The following is a 24,542-nucleotide window of genomic DNA, read 5'->3' as shown; positions in this document are numbered from 1 at the left end:
CTAGTACTTAGTAGGCTATTCATTCGTGTCTAGCAACATACATTACTTCTGCAGCGTGTCGAAATTCTTCCAAGACATACAAGACTAGTGTCGGTTGATACTGAAGTAGTATCAAGAAGCAATGGTTATTAGCTTACTAGTAGTCATTACCTCATTGCTTCTTGATACTATCAAAACCATGGTGATGTACTCTTGATACTATCCATATCAGCAAGAGTATACTTATAGTATTTGAACCGTATGGGAAAAAAACCCCGGCTCGGACCCTCTTTATTCTAGGGGGTGGTGGTGGACTTTGGATTTTTTTGTGTTTTTGCAGGCTGATATTGTGTTGTTGTTGGTGGTGGTGGTGGTGGTGATGGTGTTCTTGTTCTTGTTCTGGTTGTACATCAACAACAGCAGTAGCTACTGCTGTTGTTGATGTTTTTGTACATGTATTTGTATTAGTATTTATTGTATTTCAAGGATTACCCAAAGGCTCTAGGCCTGTCCAGGGGATCTCCTACTCAGAAAATGTAAGGGTTCGAACCGGGGTTTTTTCCCCGTACGGTTCAAATGGTCGTAAGACCGGGACTCTGCCCACCGGGTAACGGTTGTAGTCTGGTCAGGAGCACTGTGCGTCCTTGCCTTGTTAGGCTTGTATCCTGCTGTCGACGTCGAAAACATGTTGAACCTATCAATACAATCATGTACATGTATATCATACTAGATAATAGTAGATATACTATCAAGAGTCCATAACCCTGTGGTTATGGACTCTTCATACTATTCATAGACTCATACTAGTCATAGTACATGTACCAGTACACCTAAATTTTGAGGCTAAAATAAATGTACCAGATCAGATCAGATTGCCGGTACATGTTTTACAGCACTCCATAGCCGTGAGGCTAGTTCGTAGATCTACCAGTCAGTAGGCGCAAATCATGTCATATCAGTGCTGTGGATATCAGCAAGACAAAATCCCCAGGGGATTATGGACTCTTGATATCAGGGAGTAGTACAATAGGGCTTGAAAATGAAAGTGCCATGTCACAGCATAGCAACAATTTCAAAAATTCAAAAACTGGATCCACGTGGATCCAGTTTTTGTATACAGTACGGATCCAAGCACATAATCAAGCGGTCTTACTTACAGCAAGGTGATATACATGTAGCCGGTGAAATTGACTGGGTTGGCTAATGAGTAATGGGGGTGGAGTGACAATAATAAGTGGCGAAGAAAAAGTCACACCTGCGTAGGCTGCGCAACCGACATGATCATATGAGTGGGTTGCTATGCACCCGCATACTGCAAAGCAGGGAGTAGTACTACTCCCTGCTGCAAAGTGGCCTGCATGGTACATCATGGTGGATACATGTACATGTAAATTGATGTATCATAATGGAACCAGGGAAAATCCCTCGGCTCGCGTACGGTATGACTCATTCGAAAACCCTCGTACTGTTTCCCAATTTCCCACTCAGATCGGATGCTGATTGGCTGAAACCATGGTTTCCGACCGTACCACGCTTGCACGGCTACATGTATACAGGGAAGTTGAGGGAGTACAGACTCAGTACTTGGCTTTTGCCGATTTGTCTCTTTTCAAGTAGTTCAACGCTTTTCAAAACAAACAGGAACAGACACACAGTAGATCTACGACTAGAGTGACAACGGTTTTGAGTTCCCATCCTCTGCCTGTCACTTCACTTCACTCGATCGTCAGTCAACCATGTCAACTGAAACAAGCGCGCGAGGGAGATTTTGTACGATCAATGTTCAGATTTAGAGGAGGAAGTAAGCCTGCATGTGTTACGAACTTACGTGTGCTTTGGCCTGGAGGGTTCACATTCTCGTAGGAATTGTTCACCTCTGCCGAGGATCCCTTGATTCAAATACTTTCGGGCTTGACATCACCAAGTCCCGCGCGCTGTCACCCGCGTTTTGGAACGCATTTTTACTAGCAGCATTTGCTTCGTTGTCTGCTCTAAAGACTACAGCTGGATCACGGTGGTACCAGCGCTTCAGCTTCGAAGATCTGTCTGTACGTGTGTAAGCTGTATCGTCTGTGGAGTACCGTCCCCAGTTGTCCACTATGGGCAAGTGTGGAGCTTTCTTTTCGACCTCAGCACGATGGATACTGTATGCTGTCGTGCTTGTGAGTACTGCAGCCACTCTCTGGGGCATGGTCTCCAGTCAGGTGAAAAACTCGAAGTGCTGGTTGGGGGGTGACAGTACATGCTTGCTGTTTGGATCAGTGAGTGGCAATGCTACTCGATGTGGTGTGCCTCGCCTTCACCTCCCGACGAGTGGCAGTGGAATCAGCTGTCAATACGTCATCTTCTACGCGGCTGCGCAGATCTTTTCCATGCTGAGCCTGTGTGTGCTTAGCATAGCCGTTGCTCGCGGCAGGAAGGATGGCCACAACACAGAGTCTTGGTGAGCCAGTGGCATTGGGGTCATGGCAGCACAGCTGTCTTGTGTATACACCCATACACATGGTACACATGCACACGTCTTGTGAATGAATTCTGGACAGAGTCAGAGGACAGTGAGGTGTCTGGGAACGCACTCACTAATGTCATACTAATAAAATCGAATGTTGGGTGCATGGCACAAAAACAACATTGAAAAGCTCCCCATTTTCAAGGTACAGTCAACTTCGCTTATAACGACACTCGGCGGGGCATCAGAAAAGTGTCCTTATTCGCGAAGTGTCGTTATACCCGAAGTCTCATTAGGCCATCATTTTTTATATCTATGTTTCGCGTCAGTTCAACTTCCAGAATCATATGCGAGAGGTGGAAAGATATAAAAAAGTTCTGTCCCCGGGGAAAATTGCGGAAAAAATCGCAAAAAACGCGGCATAATATGGCATAATTTGCGGTTAAAGGGGAAGTTAAGGCAAAAATTAAAATTTCACCAGTTGTAGTCTTCGGGGTGCTGAGTCGAATGGTCTTGGTCCGAGGAAGCTGCGACGCTCCCTTCCTACTTGAATCCCAATCGAACTCGCGCACTTCCACCGAAACTGGGTGACTGCGCCCTACTAGATGGGGATTTGTATGCAAAATGTCACTAAAAGCGTCATTTCGTTCTTATAAAAGCACGGATGACCGCGATTGGCCCATATGTTGTAGTCTTTTGGACGCTGAGTCGACTGGTTTTGGTCCGAAAAGGCTGCGATGCAGCGTTCCTCCTTTATTCCCAATCGAACATGGTTGAAGAAGCGGTCACGTGGTCCCGGGTGCCCAAATCACCTGGTCACCACGCCAGCAGGTGACAACTTTCACACCAAGGTTCAACTCGAGTGACAGGACTGCACCCAAAAAAGGTCAAACAGGCTAGTAAGTTGTACCCTGCAGGCACGGTGACCAGCTGACTGGTGTACGCAGGAGCACGTGACCGCTTCTTCAACCATGTTCGATTGGGAATAAAGGAGGAACGCTGCATCGCAGCCTTTTCGGACCAAAACCAGTCGACTCAGCGTCCAAAAGACTACAACATATGGGCCAATCGCGGTCATCCGTGCTTTTATAAGAACGAAATGGCGCTTTTAGTGACATTTTGCATACAAATCCCCATCTAGTAGGGCGCAGTCAACCAGTTTCGGTGGAAGTGCGCGAGTTCGATTGGGATTCAAGTAGGAAGGGAGCGTCTCAGCTTCCTCGGACCAAGACCATTCGACTCAGCACCCCGAAGACTACAACTGGTGAAATTTTAATTTTTGCCTTAACTTCCCCTTTAATATGCGGTGAATAATATTGATGTGCGGCAATTTTCAGTGAGTATGTAGTGAAATCAATCAGCTACAAGTCTCTGGTGTAAGCACTCGTCATATTTGAGTAAAAAGCCGCCACAATGAGACGTTGCTGACCGAACAGTGCACTGTGTGTACGTGTAGTGCAACAAAAAAGTAAAAAAAACGCGGGAAAATCGCGGAAAACGCGGTCTTTTAAAAAATCGCAAAAAACGCGGAAAAAAACGCGGCCGCGGAATCGCAATTTTCCCCGGGGACAGAAAGTCGCAAAATAATAAAAAAGGATCATCAGAGGTATATAGCACTGCACATACATGTACTACATACATGTAGCCTATTGTCGTTTGACTATTGTCAATAGCTCGTGCATGGTGTACATTCGAAAGAAAAATCGTACATCGAAGCACAAAATCTGGGTTATCAGCAAGAGTAAATATTCACTTTGGACAGAGGAGGCAACCGTTGGTGCCCATGCTTCGCTGGATTATTGTACTCAGCCTTCAGCAGCGGTGCAAAGAGCTCCGAATTGACGCATCCTCTCAGCTTGAATTGTCGTAATATCCGCAGTCGTTATTAGAGAAGTAATACTGGACTGTACAGCAACCATTTGAAGACCTGTAGGTTTGTACGTGCTTGTTGCTGTCCCCACTGGGTACTGGGTAACGCAAATCTGCGCATGTGCAATTTTTCGCCTTAGGGGCCGGGCCGTCCAAGGTTACCAATAATATTTTCAAAACGAAAAGTTTTCGTTTGGGGGTGGGTGGGTTTGATGGAGTTTCGTTTTGAAAATAATTATTGAGTGCAGATGGAGAATGCCCAGTTACTTCTGGGTGTCGAAAATTGACATAAATATTTTATTGGAATTCGTTTTCCCTGCAGAAAAGGTGGGTGGGTGGGCGCTAAAAATACTAAAACTTTTCGTTTTGTAAAAACAATCGGTAACCCCGGACGGGGGCCTTTGGCTTTCATCCGCGTTTTCAAGAAATGTGGCATAAAACCAGCGTATTCCATTGGAATGCACAAGAAAATAGTACATGATGGTGAAAATGTACATGAACAAAGTTTTCGACTTCGACAGCATGTGGATAGACTCGGATGGAGAGCGAAGGATTAATTTATAGTGAAGAAAAGGACCAAGGAACTACAAGTTACGCTGAAATGTTTGCTGATAGCCAGTTAGTTGTAAAACGTCAGTACCGACGGTCAGTGTTGTGCAATATTATTGCATGAGCTGATTTTCAAGTAACTGGTGGTGTTAGTGGACATTTTAGCTAACTTGTAGTTCCTTGGTCCTTCTCTTCACTATAGATTAGACATGGTTAGCATTTTACCGTTCACACTAAATCCAACGGTACTCGTACCCAGCACCTGACTACTGTCGGTTTGGTATCGTCGACGATCGAAGGCTCTGTTTACAGGGAGCACAACACGGTATGATTCCAACACTTCTGCACAGTATTTTTTATGTGGCAAGCATAAACGTATGTGTGTACACTGTCTGCTGTCGCTAGGGTGAGGCCGCAAGCCGATTGTTGTCAGAAACGGAAATGCTATCATGTCTACACACAAAAAAAACAGTTCGAGCCTACCATCGAAGTCGTAAACTAAACGGCCAAATGCTAACCATGTACGCTTAAACCGCATGTTGACCTGTTGTCGCCCGCAAAATTATGCGCGTATTTCTAGGAATATGTCCACGTTATTCTTGAAGAAGAATTTCTGCTTGCTACCTGCACTGCAGGCATTTCCTGCAGTGCAGAATGTAGGTCGCTTTGTTTGCAGTGGTCATGCGCCTCTGCCACTTTTCCTTCCTGTTTGCTGTTGACAGTAGTTAAGAAAATTTGAAAATTCCATCTTTGGCTCTTGCTGCTTTTCTCTATGCAGGAGGCGCTGCGCCAAGTTTGGTGAATTGGCAGTCGTTGTGACTCTGGCTCTCTGCTCCCTGGCTGCTGCACTGATTATGTCGATTGGGTTTGCTGTCTTTTGCCATGAGATGAAAGAGCATTGGAGACAGGAACCATCAGACTTGGTCTATTCGAATCACACTCATGTGCACCACAAGGCACCAAGGTTTGTGATTGTTTTGGATTTTCTTCCTCTTTTCCACCTTCTCCTGCCTGGCATTATTATATTTCATGTTTGTTGTACATTGTATATTGGTAGATTTGTTGTGTATCTGCTAAACAACCGTGCTGTAGAGGTTATGCAACTGATGTCATGGCAGTGCACTAGCGCATACGTTTATGGGAGCTTACTTAGAGCTAAGGGGCCGTCCAAGGTTACCAATAATATTTTCAAAACGAAAAGTTTTCGTTTGGGGGTGGGTGGGTTTGATGGAGTTTCGTTTTGAAAATAATTATTGAATGCGGATGGAGAATGTCCAGTTACTTCTGGGTGTCGAAAATTGACATCAATATTTTATTGGAATTCGTTTTACCTGCAGAGAAGGTGGGTGGGTGGGTGGGGGCTGAAAAATACTATGACTTTTCGTTTTGTAAAAACAATCGGTAACCCCTAAGGCTGCGTTTACACCAAAATGTTCTACCCGGGTCGAGTTTAGCCCGGGTTGAAAGTCTGTACGATAGACAAAATAGGTGAGTGTTTACATGAAGACAGTTGACCGGTCAAATACTGATATGCCGCCAAAAGTCCACTTCTAGAGTCCGGTATGGCCACGTGAATGCTTTCGCGAAATTCGCCTGTGCAGTGCTATTCAAACCTGGCGCGAGATACTCACAGATGTACGGTTGTACGATTTCAACCCTCTCCTCCTCCTCCCCCCCCCCAGGGGAAGGTTGAACTCAACCCGGGGCAAAACTTCAACCCGGGTCAAGCGCAATGCGTCGTGTAAACGCGCCAGTCAATCTGTATTCATGGCGGGTTGAAACTTGACCCGGATTGAAACGCCTCATGTAAACACAGCCTTAGTATACAGCGTGAGTCAGCTTTTTGCTTGACCTAGTGCATCGCTGTGCCGAGGCTATGCCAAAGTAGCTCAACTGATGTCAGCCTGCTCGTTCTTGTGTCTCCTGTTGCTAGCTGCTCACATACCTATCTTGTGAAGAATGTGGATGTTCAATTCAACATGTCCGGAAATGGTACATACACCAGCCACTACGAGCGGGTTTCATTTCACCACAACTACAATGTGGCACAGGTGGGTGGGTGCTCCTATCTGTTTTATTGCCTGTGCAGTTTACGGTATTGCCTGTGCATATTACGGTACACTCCGATCATTGCACTCTTGTGTGCTTTTATCCCCGAATCTATGCTAAGGACGTTCCATAGTGCGTCTGGCATAGCCAGGCTGCACAACTCCGTAAAGCATGTGTGTGTGCACGCGGCTCGCCGGCATTGACTCTCTTACCCTGACTCTGGCTCCCTGTCACAAGGGAGTGACGTGGCCCTATGGGGCAGTCATGCTATAGTAGTGTGTGTGTGTGTGTGTGTGTGTGTGTGTGTGTGTGTGTGTGAGGTCTGGATGGCACGAACCGCATGACTAATCAAGTGCGTATCACACGAGCGACCAGGAGTTGTAGGTCACGTATCACCATCGCCATGACCGATCGTCGAGGGCCGTTATAATTGGATAACATGGTGGCAATCAGTCGAGTCAAATACGTTGCAGAGACCCTACTAAATCCTCGTATTAAACTGGTATTTCTGCTAATTCCTCTCTTTCCAGGTTGCTTGCTGGGCCAGCTTTCTTGCATGGCTCGTACACCTTGTGATCAGTATTATTGCTTTCCGTCGACGCCCGTCAGTTGCTGAGTCCCTTCCGTATGCGCTTCGTCCAAGTGAATCACTAAACTCTCTGGACGATGATGATCTGTTGACGTGAGCAACATTACCCGCTCATCTTTTTCTTACTGCTTATGACGAATGATGTGCCGACCTGGTTTTGCTGCATTGTATGTGCCATATCTGAACTATTCACTGATTTGTTCATTAATTCTTTCCTCTTAAAAAAAAACAAGTCTTACCAGATACGACGCACCGAATGGAAAAATAGTCTTACTAGCAGGTCTCAATATTGACCTTGATCGTTTCAATTTTTACCCAGAAATAGTTTTCCATGCGCAGTTTGGCATGACGGAAATTTTACGTTTTGATAATTGCACTTGTGCATCACCGGTTTGTGTCTTCTCCTCTTATGCTCCTCGCTTCGTCAATATTCTGCTACTGGTTGTCTTTCAGGCTTGATTTGATATCCATTTTCTCTCTTCCTGTTCTGCTTGTCATTGATTTCTTGTGATTGCTGCCCTGGTTCGTTGAATCGTTTTTATAATTTTTTATACACAGTAGTGATGTTCTGCTCTACGTAACGGGAACGCAACGCCAAGAATCCCGGGAAAACTCTCTTTGCGTTCCTGTAACGTAAAGGAAACTTGTTCTGCGCTACGTTCACGTAAAGAAATCACGTTGAATATGTACTGGGAAATCCCTGTTCCAAATTTGGTGTGTTTAAATTCTCCTCATCACCTTTTCAAGACACATCTTACAGTAGTAATGTCGGCCAGCTCGTTGCAGCCCATGTCCCCCACATGCTCGAATACACGCCCCCCTTCGAATAGAGCCCGTCTGTCAGAGAGAATCGAAATAATGGAGCGCGCAAGGTCCGTATAATGCAGTGCAGTACATGAACCGTATACAGTATACACGTACAATATGGTTCACTTATTGCACACAGACCACAGCCAAGGGGAACCTTGTCGAATGCATTCACAGTATGTACTAATCAGCAGGAAGGGTGAAACAATTTTATGTTTCCGTTAAAAAATAAAGCCCCCTCTCGAATATGGCCGATTGGTTTGCAGGCCTGCCTGCGAATCATGAGGTCCCGAGTTCAAGACCCGCGCTGGTAGCAGGGAGCGTGTAAAAAGACTTTGTACGCGTGTTGAACTGCGCCGACACCCACGGTCAACTGGGTACTCACAGCTTGGAGTGAGAATAACAAGGATGCAGTTCACAGGGTTATGGGCCGTTACACGCCCGATTGGTTGAGAGACTAACCTCCTCTCCCCTGACTCACTTGTGAGGTCTGCATTCGCCACTAAGGTTAACAGGCATAGTGGTGGCCTGCGGATGCGAAGGCTAGTTTGTTTGTTTCTGGACATTCAAGCGATGCCGACGCGGATCCCGCGAATATTATTTATTATTCTCGAATAGAGCCCTCTCTCAAATATAACCACCCTCAATGTGTCTTCTGGAAAAATAGAGCCCCTGGGCTTCTATTCGCGCCTATACAATTATGTTGTAGTCTTTTGGACGCTGAGTCGACTGGTTTTGGTCCGAAAAGGCTGTAATGCATCGTTCGGGCCTTATTCCCAATCGAAAATGGTTGAACAAGCGGTCACGTGCTCCTGCGTACACCAGTCACCTGATCACCGTGCCTGCAGGGTACAGCTTGCAGCCTGTTTGGGTGCATTCCTGTCACTCGAGTGGAACCTTAGTGTGAAAGTTGTCGCCTGCTGGCACGGTGACCAGGTGACTGGTGTACGCAGGAGCACGTGACCGCTTGTTCAACCATGTTCGATTGGGAATAAGGCCGGAACGCTGCATCGCAGCCTTTTCAGACCAATACCAGTCGACTCAGCATTCAAAAGACTATACAACATATAAGCCAATCGAGTTCATGCATGCTTTTATAATTTTTTATAGCGTAAAGGTGGCGCAATTGCGCCCTTTCCACATGGAAAAGTGGCATACCCAAAGAAAGTGAAGGTGACAAAAGTTCTAAAGGTGATAACGAAACGCACAGTGATGCTGAGACATGTTTCGTTATCACCTCTAAAACTTGTGTCACCTTCACTTTTTCGGGTATTCCAGGATATTGTGAATGTGGGCCAAGAGCACAATGTGGAGTGGTGAGGAGTTTCAAATCTCCAAAATGGCCGAGTTCGTCGCACCTTCAACATTTTTATATTATTTTGTGTGCCATGAATGTCACTCTGCTGATCTGTCTAAATTATAATAGGGAAATCAGTCAGTCATAGCTGAAAGATCTTGTGCAGTGTGACTAAAACTTCCGTCAGAGTTTTTATCCGTCTCCCTGAAAGTAAACACACTATTGTAGAAAATAAGAATATCAGCGAGGCGGACATTATGAAGAAACAAACAAGAATATTATGGTGAATCTACATGAAAGTTTTCCTAATCAATTTTCTTGAGACATTCATCAGGGAAAAGTCGTCTCACAACAGTACCTATGCGGCGGGAAACAAACTTATACGTCTAGAAGTACATGTATAAAAAGGTGAGGTGTGAAAAAACAAAGTGGGAGCTCTCCGGAGAGAAGAAGAAAGAAATAAGAAGAAAATATCTGGGAGTGTTCCAACGGTGTGAACTACCGTAAAGTACCGTTGATTCCCCCCCCCCCCCCCCCCACGCCATGTCGCTTCCCAGTTGGGCTTTCGGCAGGGGGCGGGAATTAGATCAAGGCTGTCAAGTGCAGTACGGTGTACAACAATGTGTAAGATCAGACTCGATGTGCTGGATTGTGCACATTTTCATCCTGGATTGGCACGTATTGTGTACAGCAGTGCATGCGTCGGTTCAACATCGTATTTCGCCGAAATCGCTTCACAGGCAGAACATCGACAGGGGCAGCAATTAGAGAGGGGGCGGATCAACAGTACTTTACGGTAATACCAAAGGTAAGTGAAATGAAGGGCTGTGTGTGTGTGGGGGGGGGGGGGGGGGGGGCACACCTTTATACTTCGCACTATCCTCTAGACGTAAAAGTTTGTTTCCCCGCTTAGCTTCTTGGGTGAGACGACTTTTCCCTGATGATTGTCTCAAGAAAATCGGAAACTTTCATGTAGATTTACCATGATTTTGGGTTTTTTTTCATAATGTCCGCCTCACTGATAATTGTAGAAAGGAAAAAGGACATAATTATGGAAAAGAGTTAAAAGTAGACACCCTTAGCAAAAAACGTTATGTTGTAACGGTATTATCGTAAGGGGGGAATACCGTGATTTGGGTTCGACCTTTAGCAAGATACACACTATTTTTAGTACGCTGTTGCCACGAGAATAGCTTTGATTTCGCGTGGTATTACCATTTTTGTCACCATACATGCGGTACAAGGTGAAATGCATACGGACTATGCAATATTTGGCCAAAACACGTACCGTTGGTCACAACGATAAATCAGCCCCCATAACGTTTATACGCTGCAGCTTCAACACTATTTGGGTGATCAAGGTACGAGTACCGAAAAAATAGCGTTACCGTTGTTTGCTAAGGCCAAGTAAGGGTGTCAAGTAACTCTCCACCACTGTAACTAGATTATACAGTCAGAAAGTGCAACAACTAGGCACAAAACTGACAGAGTACTGAGACATTCGACGTCCTGACACCTAGCTTCAACACATCTCCGTAGCGCTAACCGACAGCCTTCCAACTCGGAAGGTTCAAGGTTATGGAGAGACCAAAGAGGGGAAGGTAAGCGCAACGAAAATGAGCACAAGCTACAGTCCCAACGGAACAAAGAACATCGATTGTTACGGGACAATGACGAGACCAGTAGGATACTTGACAAAGCGATCTAACTACAATTCGAAGCAGCACACCACCCACCTTGGGTGGCTCAGAAATATCAAAGATAAGTACAGAAGGGGGAAGCTTTGCACAATTGTTGCACTTTCTGACTGTATATAGTATCTAGTTATACACACTCTTAACTCGTTTCCATAATTATGTCCTTTTTCCTTTCTACATTTTATTATTGGCTCAATACCCGAGTTTCAAATTGCACACCTGATGAGCTATCACGAACCATACGGCGAAACGTACATGTACGTCGTGTGAAACAACTTGTTTTGTAGTTGGCTCAATACCCGAGTTTCACTGATAATAGGGAGGTTTAGTCCCACGTAATCCGTGGGTACTTAACGTGTGTGTACCACGCGATACTCAGTGACCCACGCACAGACGTTTTCTGATTCACGACATACCGTGTATGGAGGCTCACCCACGTTCCGCAAGAACGTGGGTGAAAATCAGAATGGAGCGCATTGTGCGAGCTGTGAGGGTGCTCAGCTGAAGGAATTTCCGAAGCACGAAATCAATATTGGATGAGCTTCTTAGGCCTGGGTAGCTTCGTCTTTGACCAGGTTTGGGCCTTTCGCTTCATGCTTTTGTTTGTTCCGTGTGACTAAACACAACATTGCAACGTACGTGGGTGCCCTTCATCCACTTTACGTACGTGAATCACCCACGTACGCGTTTCCGTTACGTGGGAACCAGGGAGTCGTGGTATTTGACGACTCCCTGGTGGGAACTAGGGGTGTGCGGATTATTCCTGGAATAATTTGGGAATGCTATCGTTGAGAAAATTTTGGGAATTTTAGGGGAATTCTATCGATCTTTTGCCAGATCCATTGACCTTCAGAAGAGTTTTGAGGGAATTCTGTCAATTTTGACCTGCCAGAGAACAAGCGCGCATCCATGGACGCACGTACACGTACATGTACCGGTACATGTATATGCAGCAACACCCGGACAGTCATGTAGATCCAGTACATGTACAGTTGTAGTGTAGATCCTGCATGCAGTGATCACGTGCCTGACCGTCCATTTTGCACACTAAAGAGCATGCGCAAGGCACGGTTCGTGCTGGGGTTCTTTTTTTGGGGGGGAATTCTGGAGAATTGTTTCGATGTTTTGAGAGAATACTTTCGAAGTTCCGCGGGGAAATGCCCGAAAGTATAATATCGGGTGCGTGCGAGCATAATCCGCGCACCCCTAGTGGGAACTAAACCTCCCCAATTATTATTTTAATATTGTAGAAAAATTATAAATAATCTTACAACTTACAAGCTGCCCACGATGGTATTTATAAACACTGGACAAAGTGAAATTTTAAAAACACTGAAATTAAAAGTGAAATTAAACACTGAAGCGTGGGTACCCACCGCGTGAGGTCTGGCTGCCAATTGACATTCCTCTTAGGGTTCCTTCTCGTCACTCAGCAAAACTGGTGAATTCATCGCCTTCATCGCATAAACACACTACAAGTACATGTACTTCTCGAAAACGATACATGGACAGTCTTTTGCCATTCACTCGAAAGATTTTGAAAAAAAAAATGCTACGGTATTGGTCATGGACCCGGGGGTATACGGAAAGCAGGATGTTTCAAAGTTTTGTGGTCATGTCATCATCACCATCGCTGCATGCATGCAATGCATGTTGCTGTGGCGAAGGATTTTTTGAAAGGAAGCAAGTAGAAAAGATGATACACCACGCGTGCACGAGAAGGGCCTACAGTCAGCATGGTCAGTAGGGCCAAATAATTCTCCCCCAACTGCCATTATCGTCGTCATCTTCACCAGTTTTGTACAGACCTTTTCGCGCACGCGGCCTGATCATGATCTTTTACGGTTGGAACATTGTCCGCGCATGCTCGAAATAACAATTTCAAAATCCGCGGGCAGCTCTTTCAGTTTCGTGGGCAGAATCTTCTTGCGCTGCTTGTTGTTCCATGCTTGTGCTTGTAGGAGTCCATTACTAACTCTCTGCGAGTCCTAGCTCACGCAGACGGCATCTCCTCATATCTTTCTAGCTTTTCAAACTAATCATCATCATGGTGAGTTTGTCACAATCGGACAACCGATCGCCCCGAATCATTTCAGGGATTACAAGATCGTGCTTGAATGCCCAAATCTGAAATATCGACTCTTCTGCCACCACCAAGCAACGTTGACGCCTGCTGATCGTGTTTGTCTTTTTGTCATGTGCCTTCTTGGTTCTATGTAGCGTGAAGTTATCTCCATCCATGTTGGCCAGGCCGGTGTACAGATGGGCAACTCCTGTTGGGAGCTGTACTGTCTGGAGCACGGTATCAAGCCTGACGGTCATATGCCTCCAGAGGACAAACCCGCTGCCAAGATCGACGACTCGTTCAGCACCTTCTTTAGCGAGACCGGAGCTGGGAAGCATGTTCCTCGTGCTATATTTGTGGACCTGGAGCCAAACGTTGTTGGTGAGCTTTACCTGGCACTGATGGCAGTCGCATGACATTCACACCCACGAACTTACTTTCTAAGTAATCCTCCAGAGTGCGCAACTATTAGTATTACTTCACTGATCAGGTCTGTGACCATGGTGACGGCGAAATCCGTGTTGCACGTCATAGTGTGACATCATGAGTAACTCCTCATGATAATTTTTTCCGTGGTGGACCGCGTCGACGGAATGGCGCAAGTCCGACCGAAAAAATGACTTACATCACGGATTACGCCGTCCCACAACCCCATCCCAATTGCATACTCGGGGGGGGGGGGGGGGGGGGGGATATGGACTCTTGTTACTATGCACGCTTTCGATTACATATTTGGGCCGAGGTTTTATAATTCTTGAATGAACAGAATGAATGAATTGCGGCCTTGTAAACGAACGACTAACCGTAAAAATCGTAAAAGGGGATCACGTGGAATCCCGTGCACACTCGCGCGCACGTGGTCCTAACATGGCGTTTACGTCGAGTGCGTCCATTCTGGAATTAGAATTAGCAATTCCGCACTCTCTTCAGAATTGACGACGGAATTGGAATTGATGACGGAATTTGTGTAATCAAACGGTGCATCCACTATAACTAATTCTAGAATAGACCAAAATGTGTGTAATCAAACGTGCCCAATGTAGTATAATACAGAGGTTCCGCATAATGTGATTATGTTAGTAAAGAACGTAGTCATCTACGGAGAGTCTTGCGTACACTGCACCTCCGTTAGTAAAGGCTCACGTACGTCCTCTATGTAGACAACTTCCGTAAAGCCATCATCACACTACGTTCTCCGACTCCCGTCTACGTCTACAGTGAAAAACCCAAAACCGGTGGTCGTGTCATCAGACAGGCACAGTTCATGATTCGTACCCGCAGTCACGTTTTTGGAGAAGTTTGAACGCAAAAGTACATCGAAGTACAAGGTCGCTCGGAAAAAAGGCTGGGGGAGATAAGCACGTTCATCCAAAAAGTTGTATACCCCCCCCCCCCCTCTCCCTACCACATCTACGTTTCCCGTTTCCTCTGCTCCCGTTTTCACCCCGTATACGGATCGTCATGACAACCGACCAAAAACTCCTTGCGTGGACGTAGACGCAGCGCTTTGTACCAGGGTGTGATGACAGCCTTAGGGCCGGGTTCCACTGCGGCTCCGCTGCTCTGCGGCACTTGGCTGCATGCAGCGGAGCAGAGCGGCTCCATTGACACTCGCCATTCGCGGTCGTGCTCCACACTTTTTGATTTCACTGCGCGTGCGCGCGCACGCAAAATCAAAAAAATCCTCGTGTTCTGGCCTGCGCAACGAATTAAAATTTTAAAATTCTGGCGTGCAAAACAATGCAAAGTATGGGAAACAGGTCGAGCCGCGGCTCGCAGTTTTTGGTCAAGAATCGTAGCGAAAGCCCGCGGCCTCGCTGCTCCAGCTCGAGCCGCGGTCACTATGGTAATGATGTCGTTTCAAGCCGCGAAAGACGAGCAGCGGAGCCGCAATGGAACCCGGCCCTTAGTGGAGTGCAAACTCACGAATTTATGGGCTTTACCACCCACTTACATAATAGCACGGAACCTCTCTAATACTGAGGTTCCGCACTACGTAATTACGTTAGTAAAAACTGAAGTCGATCTACGGAAAGTCTGACGCACACTGCACGCGGATCTGTGTTCTTCCATACTCCAATGACAGTAAACCCTGTACAGCATCGCACATGTGATTTTCCTACCAAAGCAGTCACCTATCACTACCCAAATAAAGAACAGAACTTTTGCTGGTCTATCAGCAATCACCCAGGTCAATCCTCCTCATGTAAACACCCAACTCTTCTTTTTCAATGTACAGACTTTTAGCTGGGTTGAAAATTCTCTTGTAAACACTGTCTTTATAGGATACATAATCGAATTCGAGGTTTTAGCCAGGACAGGACAGAGCCCGTGTTTCTTTTGTCAAATGTCACAGATGAAGTACGTACTGGTCCATATCGCCAGCTTTTCCATCCTGAGCAACTGATCAGTGGCAAGGAAGATGCTGCCAACAACTACGCTCGTGGCCACTACACTGTTGGCAAGGAAATGATTGACAATGTACTGGATCGTACCCGCAAGCTGGTAAGACTCCATCCTATTCATATGCCTTAGCCTAAATCAAGGGTCCGAGGGAGTCTCTGCTACTGTGTGTGTGTATGTCTGCATAGCACGTGCTACACTGTTGTTACGTGTCTTGACAACACAAAGCGCTGAGTATTGACCAGAGAATGTTTGGAAAGACAGAATGACAGAACGCTGCTGAGCTCAAGAGCACATGTCCGTGAGAGTATCGCCGCAGTCAACGTAGTGGAAGAGCGGATGTAGACAATCATAGAGGTCTGGCAGGACTTTACGGCTGAATCAAGGCCCGCGGCCGTACGCACGAGGCCTTGATGAAGGCGAAAAGTCCTGCCAGACCTCTATGATGGTGTTTCAGGTTTTGTCTTCCGTCTTTCTGGTATAAAAGCAAGACACGTCTAGGGGTGGTGGTCGGGGACGTGGTGGATTCAGCTTGTGAGTTTCAGCTCCTTTAGCTTGTGAGTTTCAGCTCCGTCCGCTTCTCATGGATGGGATGATCCTTGGTCCATGATATTTCGCTTCCTCAAAATTATCAGAAAGGTTCGGCAACTCGTCAACTCCTTTTTTTAGTACCGGTACATATAGAGCAGAAAGTGGAAAACTGATCGCGATGTTTGCAACTTATTTCAGCTTGGTTCTTAGCAGATAGATGGGTGCATGCTCTTTCGCTTATTCACAACTATCGTAAAATTTCATCTCCACTCACGACAACAAGAACTTGAGTTGAAAACTGACCACGATGTGTAGACACTTTTCATGTTGCCGTTTTCGGACAGGCTGTTTCCAGGTACCAGAGCATGTTCACAGTCGAATGTGAGGTGCGAACTGAGCTGACAACGAAAAACTGCCACAGACCCCTGCAGAGCTAGGCTGACAGAGTACGGGGTGCCATTGACGACGGGCTTTATTGCTACCGTATTTTTCCGTATCCATTGACCACGGGCTTTATCGGCTCATCAAGGCCACCGCGGGAAAGTCGCTCATTGGCTACAACCATAGAAACGGTACGGTAAAAACCTGAAAGAACAATCGGCTCCCCGGCTGCTGTAACTGTGTGTGGTCTCCTTGCACACAAACGTTGATATGACATTGCACTGATCAATTTGATATGCATTTTTTTAGTTCGAACTTACCTCCCTGGATCAAGTCTGATCCTGTCATATCATGAAAGTTTCCGCTGCACCAAGGGTGCTCGGTAAATTTGGGCCAATTTGAGAATACGATGTTCCCGCCACCCTCACAACAGCAGCATAGTGTTCTGTGGGGTGCAGCAGGCAAATGCAGGCTGCAGCAGGCAAATGCAGGCTGCAGCAGGCTTGTCTCAGTCTAGCATACTGCATGTACAGTCAGTATCTCTATCTTGACATACACTTGTCTGTCTATCTGCTTGTCTGTCTATCTGCTTGTCTGTCTATCTGCTTGTCTGTCTATCTGCTTGTCTGTCTATCTGCTTGTCTGTCTATCTGCTTGTCTGTCTATCTGCTTGTCTGTCTATCTTGACATACACTTGTCTGTCTATCTTGACATACACTTGTCTGTCTATCTTGACATACACTTGTCTGTCTATCTTGACATACACTTGTCTGTCTATCTTGACATACACTTGTCTGTCTATCTGCTTGTCGTCTATGTTACTTTTAACAGGCTGACCAGTGCACTGGTCTGCAAGGCTTCCTCATCTTCCATTCCTTTGGTGGTGGTACTGGCTCTGGTTTCTCCTCGCTGCTCATGGAACGCCTGTCTGTAGACTATGGCAAGAAGTCCAAGCTGGAGTTTGCTATTTACCCAGCACCACAGGTTAGGCAGCAGTGTACAGCAGCAGCAGCTGTGACACCACTGCATGACTCCATTCCTGCAGTTATCCAATTATTCCAAGCATTTGTGAACACCGCCTGTGAAATGTCATCTTGGTGTAGTATGGGTAGGAGTATAGAACTCGGAGAGATGGAACTGTTTGAAGAATGTGTGCTTTTTTAGTCACACAAGACACTAGTTCTGCCACAGTAATGCTACTTGGTGTAATTCTGTGATGTGCACACTGACCCACTCCCTTTGTTTTGCATTTCTTTAGATCGCTTCTGCTGTTGTTGAGCCGTACAACAGTGTGCTGACCACGCACACTACATTGGAGCACTCTGACTGTGCATTCATGGTTGACAACGAGGCCATCTACGATATTTGCCGTCGCAACCTTGGCATTGAGCGGCCCTCATACGCCAACCTCAACCGTTTGATTGCTCAAGTTGTGTCCTCTATCACCGGTGAGTGCTGTGTGTGTGTGTGTGTTTATGTGTGTGTCCTTTTTGGTGCAGTGGTATGTGAAGTCGATTTCCAATCGAAAGGTTGCGGGTTCAATTCCAGACGAATATGGTCGCACACGTCTTTCTTGAATCTTCTCTTTCTCATTCTCCTACCTCTTCTTTCATTCTACTGGGTGGTTACCAACAGTCAGTGTATGCCGGAGTATGTGGAGTGGCGTGTGTGTAAAAAAAGAGAGAAAGAAAACAATGAAAAAATGAAAAATAGGGATTCACTGGCCAGAAAAAGCCACTTCAATCAGCTGTGTGGTGGGTACCAGGTTAAAAATTAGTGGCGATCAATTCATCAGCCTTGCAAGCTGTTGAATGGTGTAATCCCAGCACAAGTTGCTATGTCTAACATCCGCTCAGTGGCGGATCCAGGACTTGGCCGAAGAGGGGGCCCAAGGTATCCCCCCCCCCCCCCAAAACAAAACAACAAATACAACAACAACAACAAAGTCCTGAAGGTGTAAAGAGCTGTTGTATTTAGGGGCCGGCGGATTCTGCCGGCAGAAAAATTGGCAGAATTCGGTACTTTTTCTGGTAAGTTTCATGCATGTTTGGTATTTGGATAAAAAAATGGAGCAGAGTTCGAGGAATTGCCCGCCATAAGGTTTGTATGGTTCTGCCAATTTCACTGCTTTTCGAGCAGAATATGCCACCTTTTCGAGCAGAATCCGCCGGTCCCTAGTTTTATTCCATTCTCACGACATTTTCAAACTGCACTGGAACATTTCCACTCGACAGCGGCCGCGACGGACCTTTGGACGGCTCTTCAACGCGAGCTCTCTTATCTACCGGTCCACTGAAGAACGACCTGATGTCAGACCCTTTCCTCTTCATCGCATACTGTAAATTATATTATTTTAACGACCCGCAAAGTTAACGATTTTCTGATTTTCGAAGGTTAACGGTTTGAAAAGTTAACGATTTTCTCAGACAGATGCAATAATACTAGGAATGCTCGTCAAGGACATTCATTGTTGTCCATCACAGTATACCTCGATGTCAGGAGAATAAAGAAAATGAAATTTATCCAGCGTAAGAGCGTAAAATATTCAAATTAACGATCTCCTGCGGCTTCGTCAAAAATCATCTGAGAGACTTCGGAATTGTTTGAGCCGACTGCTGAGCGTCTCTGCTATCATCTAGATCTTTTGATTGTTGGATTTCATTGAGAATTGACTGAGTTACGATCCGTTGAACACGCGCTGCATGCCATAATGTGAAATGATCGATTTCAATCGTGCGAGGCCCAAATCATACGACTTTTGCTAACGAATTTTAAAATAACGATAAATCTTTGCTCGTTAACTCGTTAGATTTACTTGTTCGTTACATATTCATGATTTACAGTATCTGAAGGTAACCCGTTGGCTACAAGCGAAGTAGAGAGCTAGACTAGAGAGCGTTTAGTTTCTGACAAGTGAAAAAGAAAAAAGGAAGGACGAAGTCGACAGCACCGTGCACCATACACCATGATACACTGATACAGGACTTCAGCCCAACGCGATCGCTGCAGTATGTACCAGGCCCTGCATTTTTGGCACGTTTTTCACATGTTTGAAGTGCGGCCGTGTCCTCAGGTCGCAGTGCGTACAGTAGTTGTACACAGCGCGCTGACTAGTACAGTGCGTGACACCGGACACGTATAAAAGTACCCAGCACGCGTGACCCACTTGACACGCCAAGTCATTCCGAGCGCTCATTCTACAGTCTACTGTAATCCTAGACCAAGGTCGAAATTTTCAAAGGGGGGGGGGCAGGCCCCCCTGGATCCGCCACTGTAGCTGTTCGCTATCATCGCTTCCGCGATGGGCGTGTGTGTGTTTTGTCATGTTCCTTCCATACACATGCATACATGTAGTTGTGTGTGCTCTGCTTCCTTGTACCAGCCCTTCCCAACTCTCACATAACACTCTACGCTAATCTCAGTAATCTGTGTTGGTATTGTTCTGACTTTGTCCTGTGACTATAGCATCACTTCGATTCGAAGGTGCACTGAATGTGGACTTGACTGAGTTCCAGACCAACTTGGTGCCATACCCACGTATTCATTTCCCCCTCGTCACCTATGCACCGATCATCAGTGCTGAGAAGGCTTACCATGAGCAGTTGAGTGTTGGAGAGATCACCAATTCCTGCTTTGAGCCGGCCAACCAGATGGTGAAGTGTGACCCGCGCCATGGCAAGTATATGGCGTGTTGTCTGCTGTACCGTGGTGACGTAGTGCCTAAGGATGTCAACGCTGCAATTGCTACTATCAAGAACAAGCGCACTGTGCAATTCGTTGACTGGTGCCCAACTGGCTTCAAGGTTAGCAAACAAGTACTTTCTCCTCAACTCCTTTGTTGTACATGTGCAGAGACACAGAATTGTTCACCACGTCCGTGTGTTCCCTGCTGGTTTTCTCTTTTTCCCTCTGCGTATAGTTACCCATCGTAAGCATTGGTCTATGCTCAGTTTGTGTTGTGTGTGTGTGTGTGTGTGTGTGTCCAGGTTGGTATCAACTCTCAGCCACCCACAGCTGTGCCAGGTGGTGACCTGGCCAAGGTGCAGCGTGCAGTCTGCCTGCTCTCCAACACCACTGCTATTGCCGAGGCATGGGCCCGTCTTGATCACAAATTTGACCTAATGTACGGCAAGCGTGCTTTCGTCCATTGGTACGTAGGTGAGGGCATGGAGGAAGGCGAGTTCTCTGAGGCCCGTGAAGACCTTGCAGCTCTTGAGAAGGACTATGAAGAGGTGGGCATGGACACTGTTGATGGGGAGCAGATTGAGGATGAAGATGAGTATTGAGCATTGCCAACAACTTCCCCTATATTATATTCCTCAACTGATTTTTTGCAAGCCTTTTGCATGTGCTTTCGCTGCTGACCAATTTTGACTTTTTCTCTGTCTGACCAAACAACTTGAAGCAAACTATTTTTTAGTCCATTCTATGAATACTCATCGAGTAGTCTGTGTGCAATACTGGCAGGGGGGGGGGGGGGAGATTTATAATTTGCCTGACCAGGCTGACACTAGTATGGTCAATGTGATGCTATGCCCCAGACCAAGAGTGTGCAACTCTCACATACCCTGCTGTCCCAGCAGAAATTCAAGTTAATGTCATTTTTATGATGCAATGCTCCCCTGCTATGTTTGGACGTATAGTGTTCACACCAGGGAGTAGTATACAGTGGAGATTGGATATAACGTCACTCCTTCGGGAGAGAACAAAATGTCGCTATACTCAATCTGTCACTAAACCCGATCTTCACATTTTAGTATTCAATATGTACAGTCATGTATATCAAAATGACAGAAATGTCTTGCAGATATGCATGTGAATAATAATGCATTTTAGATGCGCATGTGAAAGTGTCTTGCATGCATAGTTCAAGCCAAAAGTCATACACCGCCCGCTGCACTGCGGCTACCAGCAATCCGCCCGATACAAGAGGAAAGTCGTTATATTCGATGCGTTTTCAGGTCTTCGGGCACCAAAAAAGTGTCAGTAAATTCGATCTGTCGTTATTTTCGAGGTCATTATACCCGATCTATAATGTACAGAAAGGACTTGCTAAACGACTTGGGCAACACAATGTTGTCGCTAAACTCGATTCGTCGTTATATCCAATCTCCACTGGATTACATTATACTGTAGAGGCAGAAAATTTCGTCGGTCAATAATTTCGTCCAACTCCAAAGAAAAGGAGTTCGTCCGGTTGAAAATTTCGTCCATGGATCATAAGAGTCTATAGAACAGCTGGACAAATTGATATTTGTCCGGTTGAAAATTTAGTCCAAAATCTCCTTGGACGAAAAAGACGAAATTAAATTCCAGACGAATATTTCTGCTTATACAGTACTACTCCCTGGTGTGAACACATGACACCGGTTTACTTGACCTACCGTAAAAGTCCGTAAATAAGTACCTGCCCGAAAGAAATACCCCCATCATTCTTTTGGCTCTGTCTGTTGAAGTCAAGTCAAGCCCGATAAACATACTGCCCGAAATAAGTACCGGTACGATGCGCACATGCAGCACGTAGCATGTACATCAACATGAAAATGACTTCTCCACTACACACAAGTCAGGTCCGAAAGTTAGTTCGTGCCCGAAAGTCAGTACCCGCCCGAAAGTTAGTACGGGTGTGGCCACTAAATTCGAAAGTAAATACGTACTTATTTACGGACTTTTACGGTAGTTTGTAGAGGATGCTGCGAGAATCAAAAGGGTATTTGAATGTCACAGGTCTCAGATACACCTGATAGTATGCGTGCACTGTATATTGCATCATAAGAATGATGTCAACTTGAAATTCAATCCGGACAGCATGTACAGTGCTGCAGCCTGCTCAATGAAATCCAGTCGTGTCACTCAAGTTTGCGCCATTTCGCAGGCTATTGTTCAAGTAGGTCTAGGGCTGCGCTACGACCGGTGCGTATTTGAGTGACGTGACTGGATTTCATTGAGCAATACTGTATTTATGTATGGTATTAGTAGTCGCGGGCTGAAGAACGTCCAGCCTGAAATGCTAAGAACGCCACAGGCGGTGCTGGTTTTCCGGCAGCTTTCGGGATAGATATGATCAAGAGTACATAACCCCATATATTGACCTTTGATAAATACCCACACTCATTGGTGACCACACCATCAACAGTATCAAATTCAAGTAAACTTGCTTGACTCAATAAATACCACTGTACTTTTCCATGCAGCACTGCACTTTTCCCTAAAAAGGAGTATTTTTATAAACAGTATTTATTGGCCTTAGTGGTATTTTATAAACAGTATTTATTGGCTTTTGGGCCAATAAATACTGTTTATAAAATACCACTAAGGCCAATAAATACTGTTTATAAAATACCACTAAGGCCAATAAATACTGTTTATAAAATACCACTAAGGCCAATAAATACTGTTTATAAAATACTCCTTTTTAGGGAAAGCGAAGGTCAACATATGTATAATAAATGTAGTAGCCTCAGGATTTATTGCCATTACATACCAGTTATAAAAATCTCGGGGGACCTCGGTTTTTATACTGGTATGTAATTGCAATAAATCCTTCGGCTCTACATTTATTATATACATACACGGGGAGGTATGTACTCTTGATATGATCCAGTACGAATTGTTTCTAAGAACCTGTCCCCCGTGAATTCAGCTGCGATTCCGCAGAATTCAGAAAATCCCGCAAAATATTGCAGAAGAGAGCGAAAAAGTGCTTTTTCTGATGATTGGAGTTTTTTGGACTGTATTCACAGCCAACTTGAAGCAACCTGCTCATGACTTTCAAAATCAAACTTGCCGTATATATATTTTTTTGGGAAGATTTTGCATAATTTTGGTTTTAGAATGTATAGGGACATAGTTATATACTGTGGAGATCGGATATAACGACCTTGCATATAACGACAGATTGAGTTTAGCGACACAATTCTGTTGCCCAAGTCGTTTAGTAAGTGCTTTGCGAAGATCGGGTTTAGTGACAGATCGAATATAGTGATATTTTGTTCTCTCCCGAAGGAGTGTCGTTATATCCAATCTCCACTGTACATTCTAAAACCAAAATTATGCAAAATCTTGATCCAAAAAGCGCGAAAATATACGGCAAACTTCGGTGGGGTTGCGGAAACTCGATCTATTTTACGGTCATTCGCCTTGCAGAATTGCCACAGAATATAGAGTGATTTGCAGAATTTACTGTTTCCAGCGGCAGAATTCTGCACGGAATTTCTGAAATTCTGCCGCGGAATTCACGGGGAACAGAAAAACGCAGCCAGATTGCCCAACAAAATAAGAATGCCCCAGGATAACCCCTTGGAAACAATGTTCTTGGACGCGCGGCTCTACTGTACGTATGATCCTGTCCCTTTGGAAAAACGCGGAGAAGAATTCTGAATTCCGCGGGCGAAATAGAGTTACGGTATATTCTCTATTATAAGCGCCGTGCTTATATTTTTTCAACACCCCTCTACTCCGTGCTTATATTGGAGACCGCGCTTATATTGGAGACCGTGCTTATATTTTTTCAACCAATACATCCATACAGAGCAAGGAGAAATATATGCTAGATATTATGCATGCAGCATTGATTTCCACAAAGACCGTGCTAGTAATAGAGACTGTGCTTACAATGTTTCGAAAGGTGCTCACAGTGTGCTAGTATTAGAGACTGTGCTAGTAATGGATACCTGTGCTTGTAATAGAGAATATACGGTATTCTGCAACATTTTCTGCAGTAAAATCAAAAATCTGCGGCACTTTCTGCAAGTTTCTCACCCTCCTTGTAGAGGATATGACAACTCGTTGCATGAAGGAGTATTCTTCAGTTTTCACACTATTCTTTGCCGTCACATACTGAATGGGAGTGAAGAATCTTGGAGAGACCTGCACCA

At 45.4% G+C, this 24,542-nt stretch overlaps 2 protein-coding genes across 2 annotated transcripts; both read left to right on the top strand.

The window, feature by feature from the left end:
* Window positions 1-1,618: 1,618 nt before the first annotated feature.
* LOC135823333 (uncharacterized) lies at window positions 1,619-8,035 on the top strand. Its single transcript, XM_065336196.1, has 4 exons — window positions 1,619-2,422; window positions 5,625-5,810; window positions 6,780-6,897; window positions 7,426-8,035. The coding sequence occupies exons 1-4, from the start codon at window positions 2,079-2,081 to the stop codon at window positions 7,579-7,581; spliced, it is 804 nt and encodes a 267-aa protein (XP_065192268.1). The 5' UTR covers window positions 1,619-2,078; the 3' UTR covers window positions 7,582-8,035.
* Window positions 8,036-13,186: 5,151 nt separating this feature from the next.
* LOC135823323 (tubulin alpha chain-like) lies at window positions 13,187-21,098 on the top strand. The gene is made up of 7 exons (XM_065336185.1): window positions 13,187-13,335; window positions 13,506-13,731; window positions 15,707-15,855; window positions 17,497-17,649; window positions 17,924-18,113; window positions 20,131-20,468; window positions 20,652-21,098. The coding sequence occupies exons 1-7, from the start codon at window positions 13,333-13,335 to the stop codon at window positions 20,949-20,951; spliced, it is 1,359 nt and encodes a 452-aa protein (XP_065192257.1). The 5' UTR covers window positions 13,187-13,332; the 3' UTR covers window positions 20,952-21,098.
* The last annotated feature ends 3,444 nt before the right edge of the window (window positions 21,099-24,542 follow it).

Source organism: Sycon ciliatum, chromosome 1, assembly GCF_964019385.1.
Source record: "Sycon ciliatum chromosome 1, ocSycCili1.1, whole genome shotgun sequence".
Taxonomy (NCBI): Eukaryota; Metazoa; Porifera; class Calcarea; order Leucosolenida; family Sycettidae; genus Sycon; species Sycon ciliatum.
Note: the sequence above shows the minus strand (reverse complement) of the source record. Positions and strands in the feature narration are given on the sequence as shown.

Bases quoted from the DNA above. Each gene is read 5' to 3' on its own strand.
- LOC135823333 (XM_065336196.1), top strand. From the start codon at position 2,079: ATGGGCAAGTGTGGAGCTTTCTTTTCGACCTCAGCACGATGGATACTG. The intron at 2,423-5,624 runs GTGAGCCAGTGG...TTCTCTATGCAG, and splicing joins GGCCACAACACAGAGTCTTG to GAGGCGCTGCGCCAAGTTTG. The intron at 6,898-7,425 runs GTGGGTGGGTGC...CTCTCTTTCCAG, and splicing joins ACAACTACAATGTGGCACAG to GTTGCTTGCTGGGCCAGCTT.
- LOC135823323 (XM_065336185.1), top strand. The intron at 17,650-17,923 runs GTTAGGCAGCAG...GCATTTCTTTAG, and splicing joins CTATTTACCCAGCACCACAG to ATCGCTTCTGCTGTTGTTGA. The intron at 18,114-20,130 runs GTGAGTGCTGTG...CTGTGACTATAG, and splicing joins AGTTGTGTCCTCTATCACCG to CATCACTTCGATTCGAAGGT.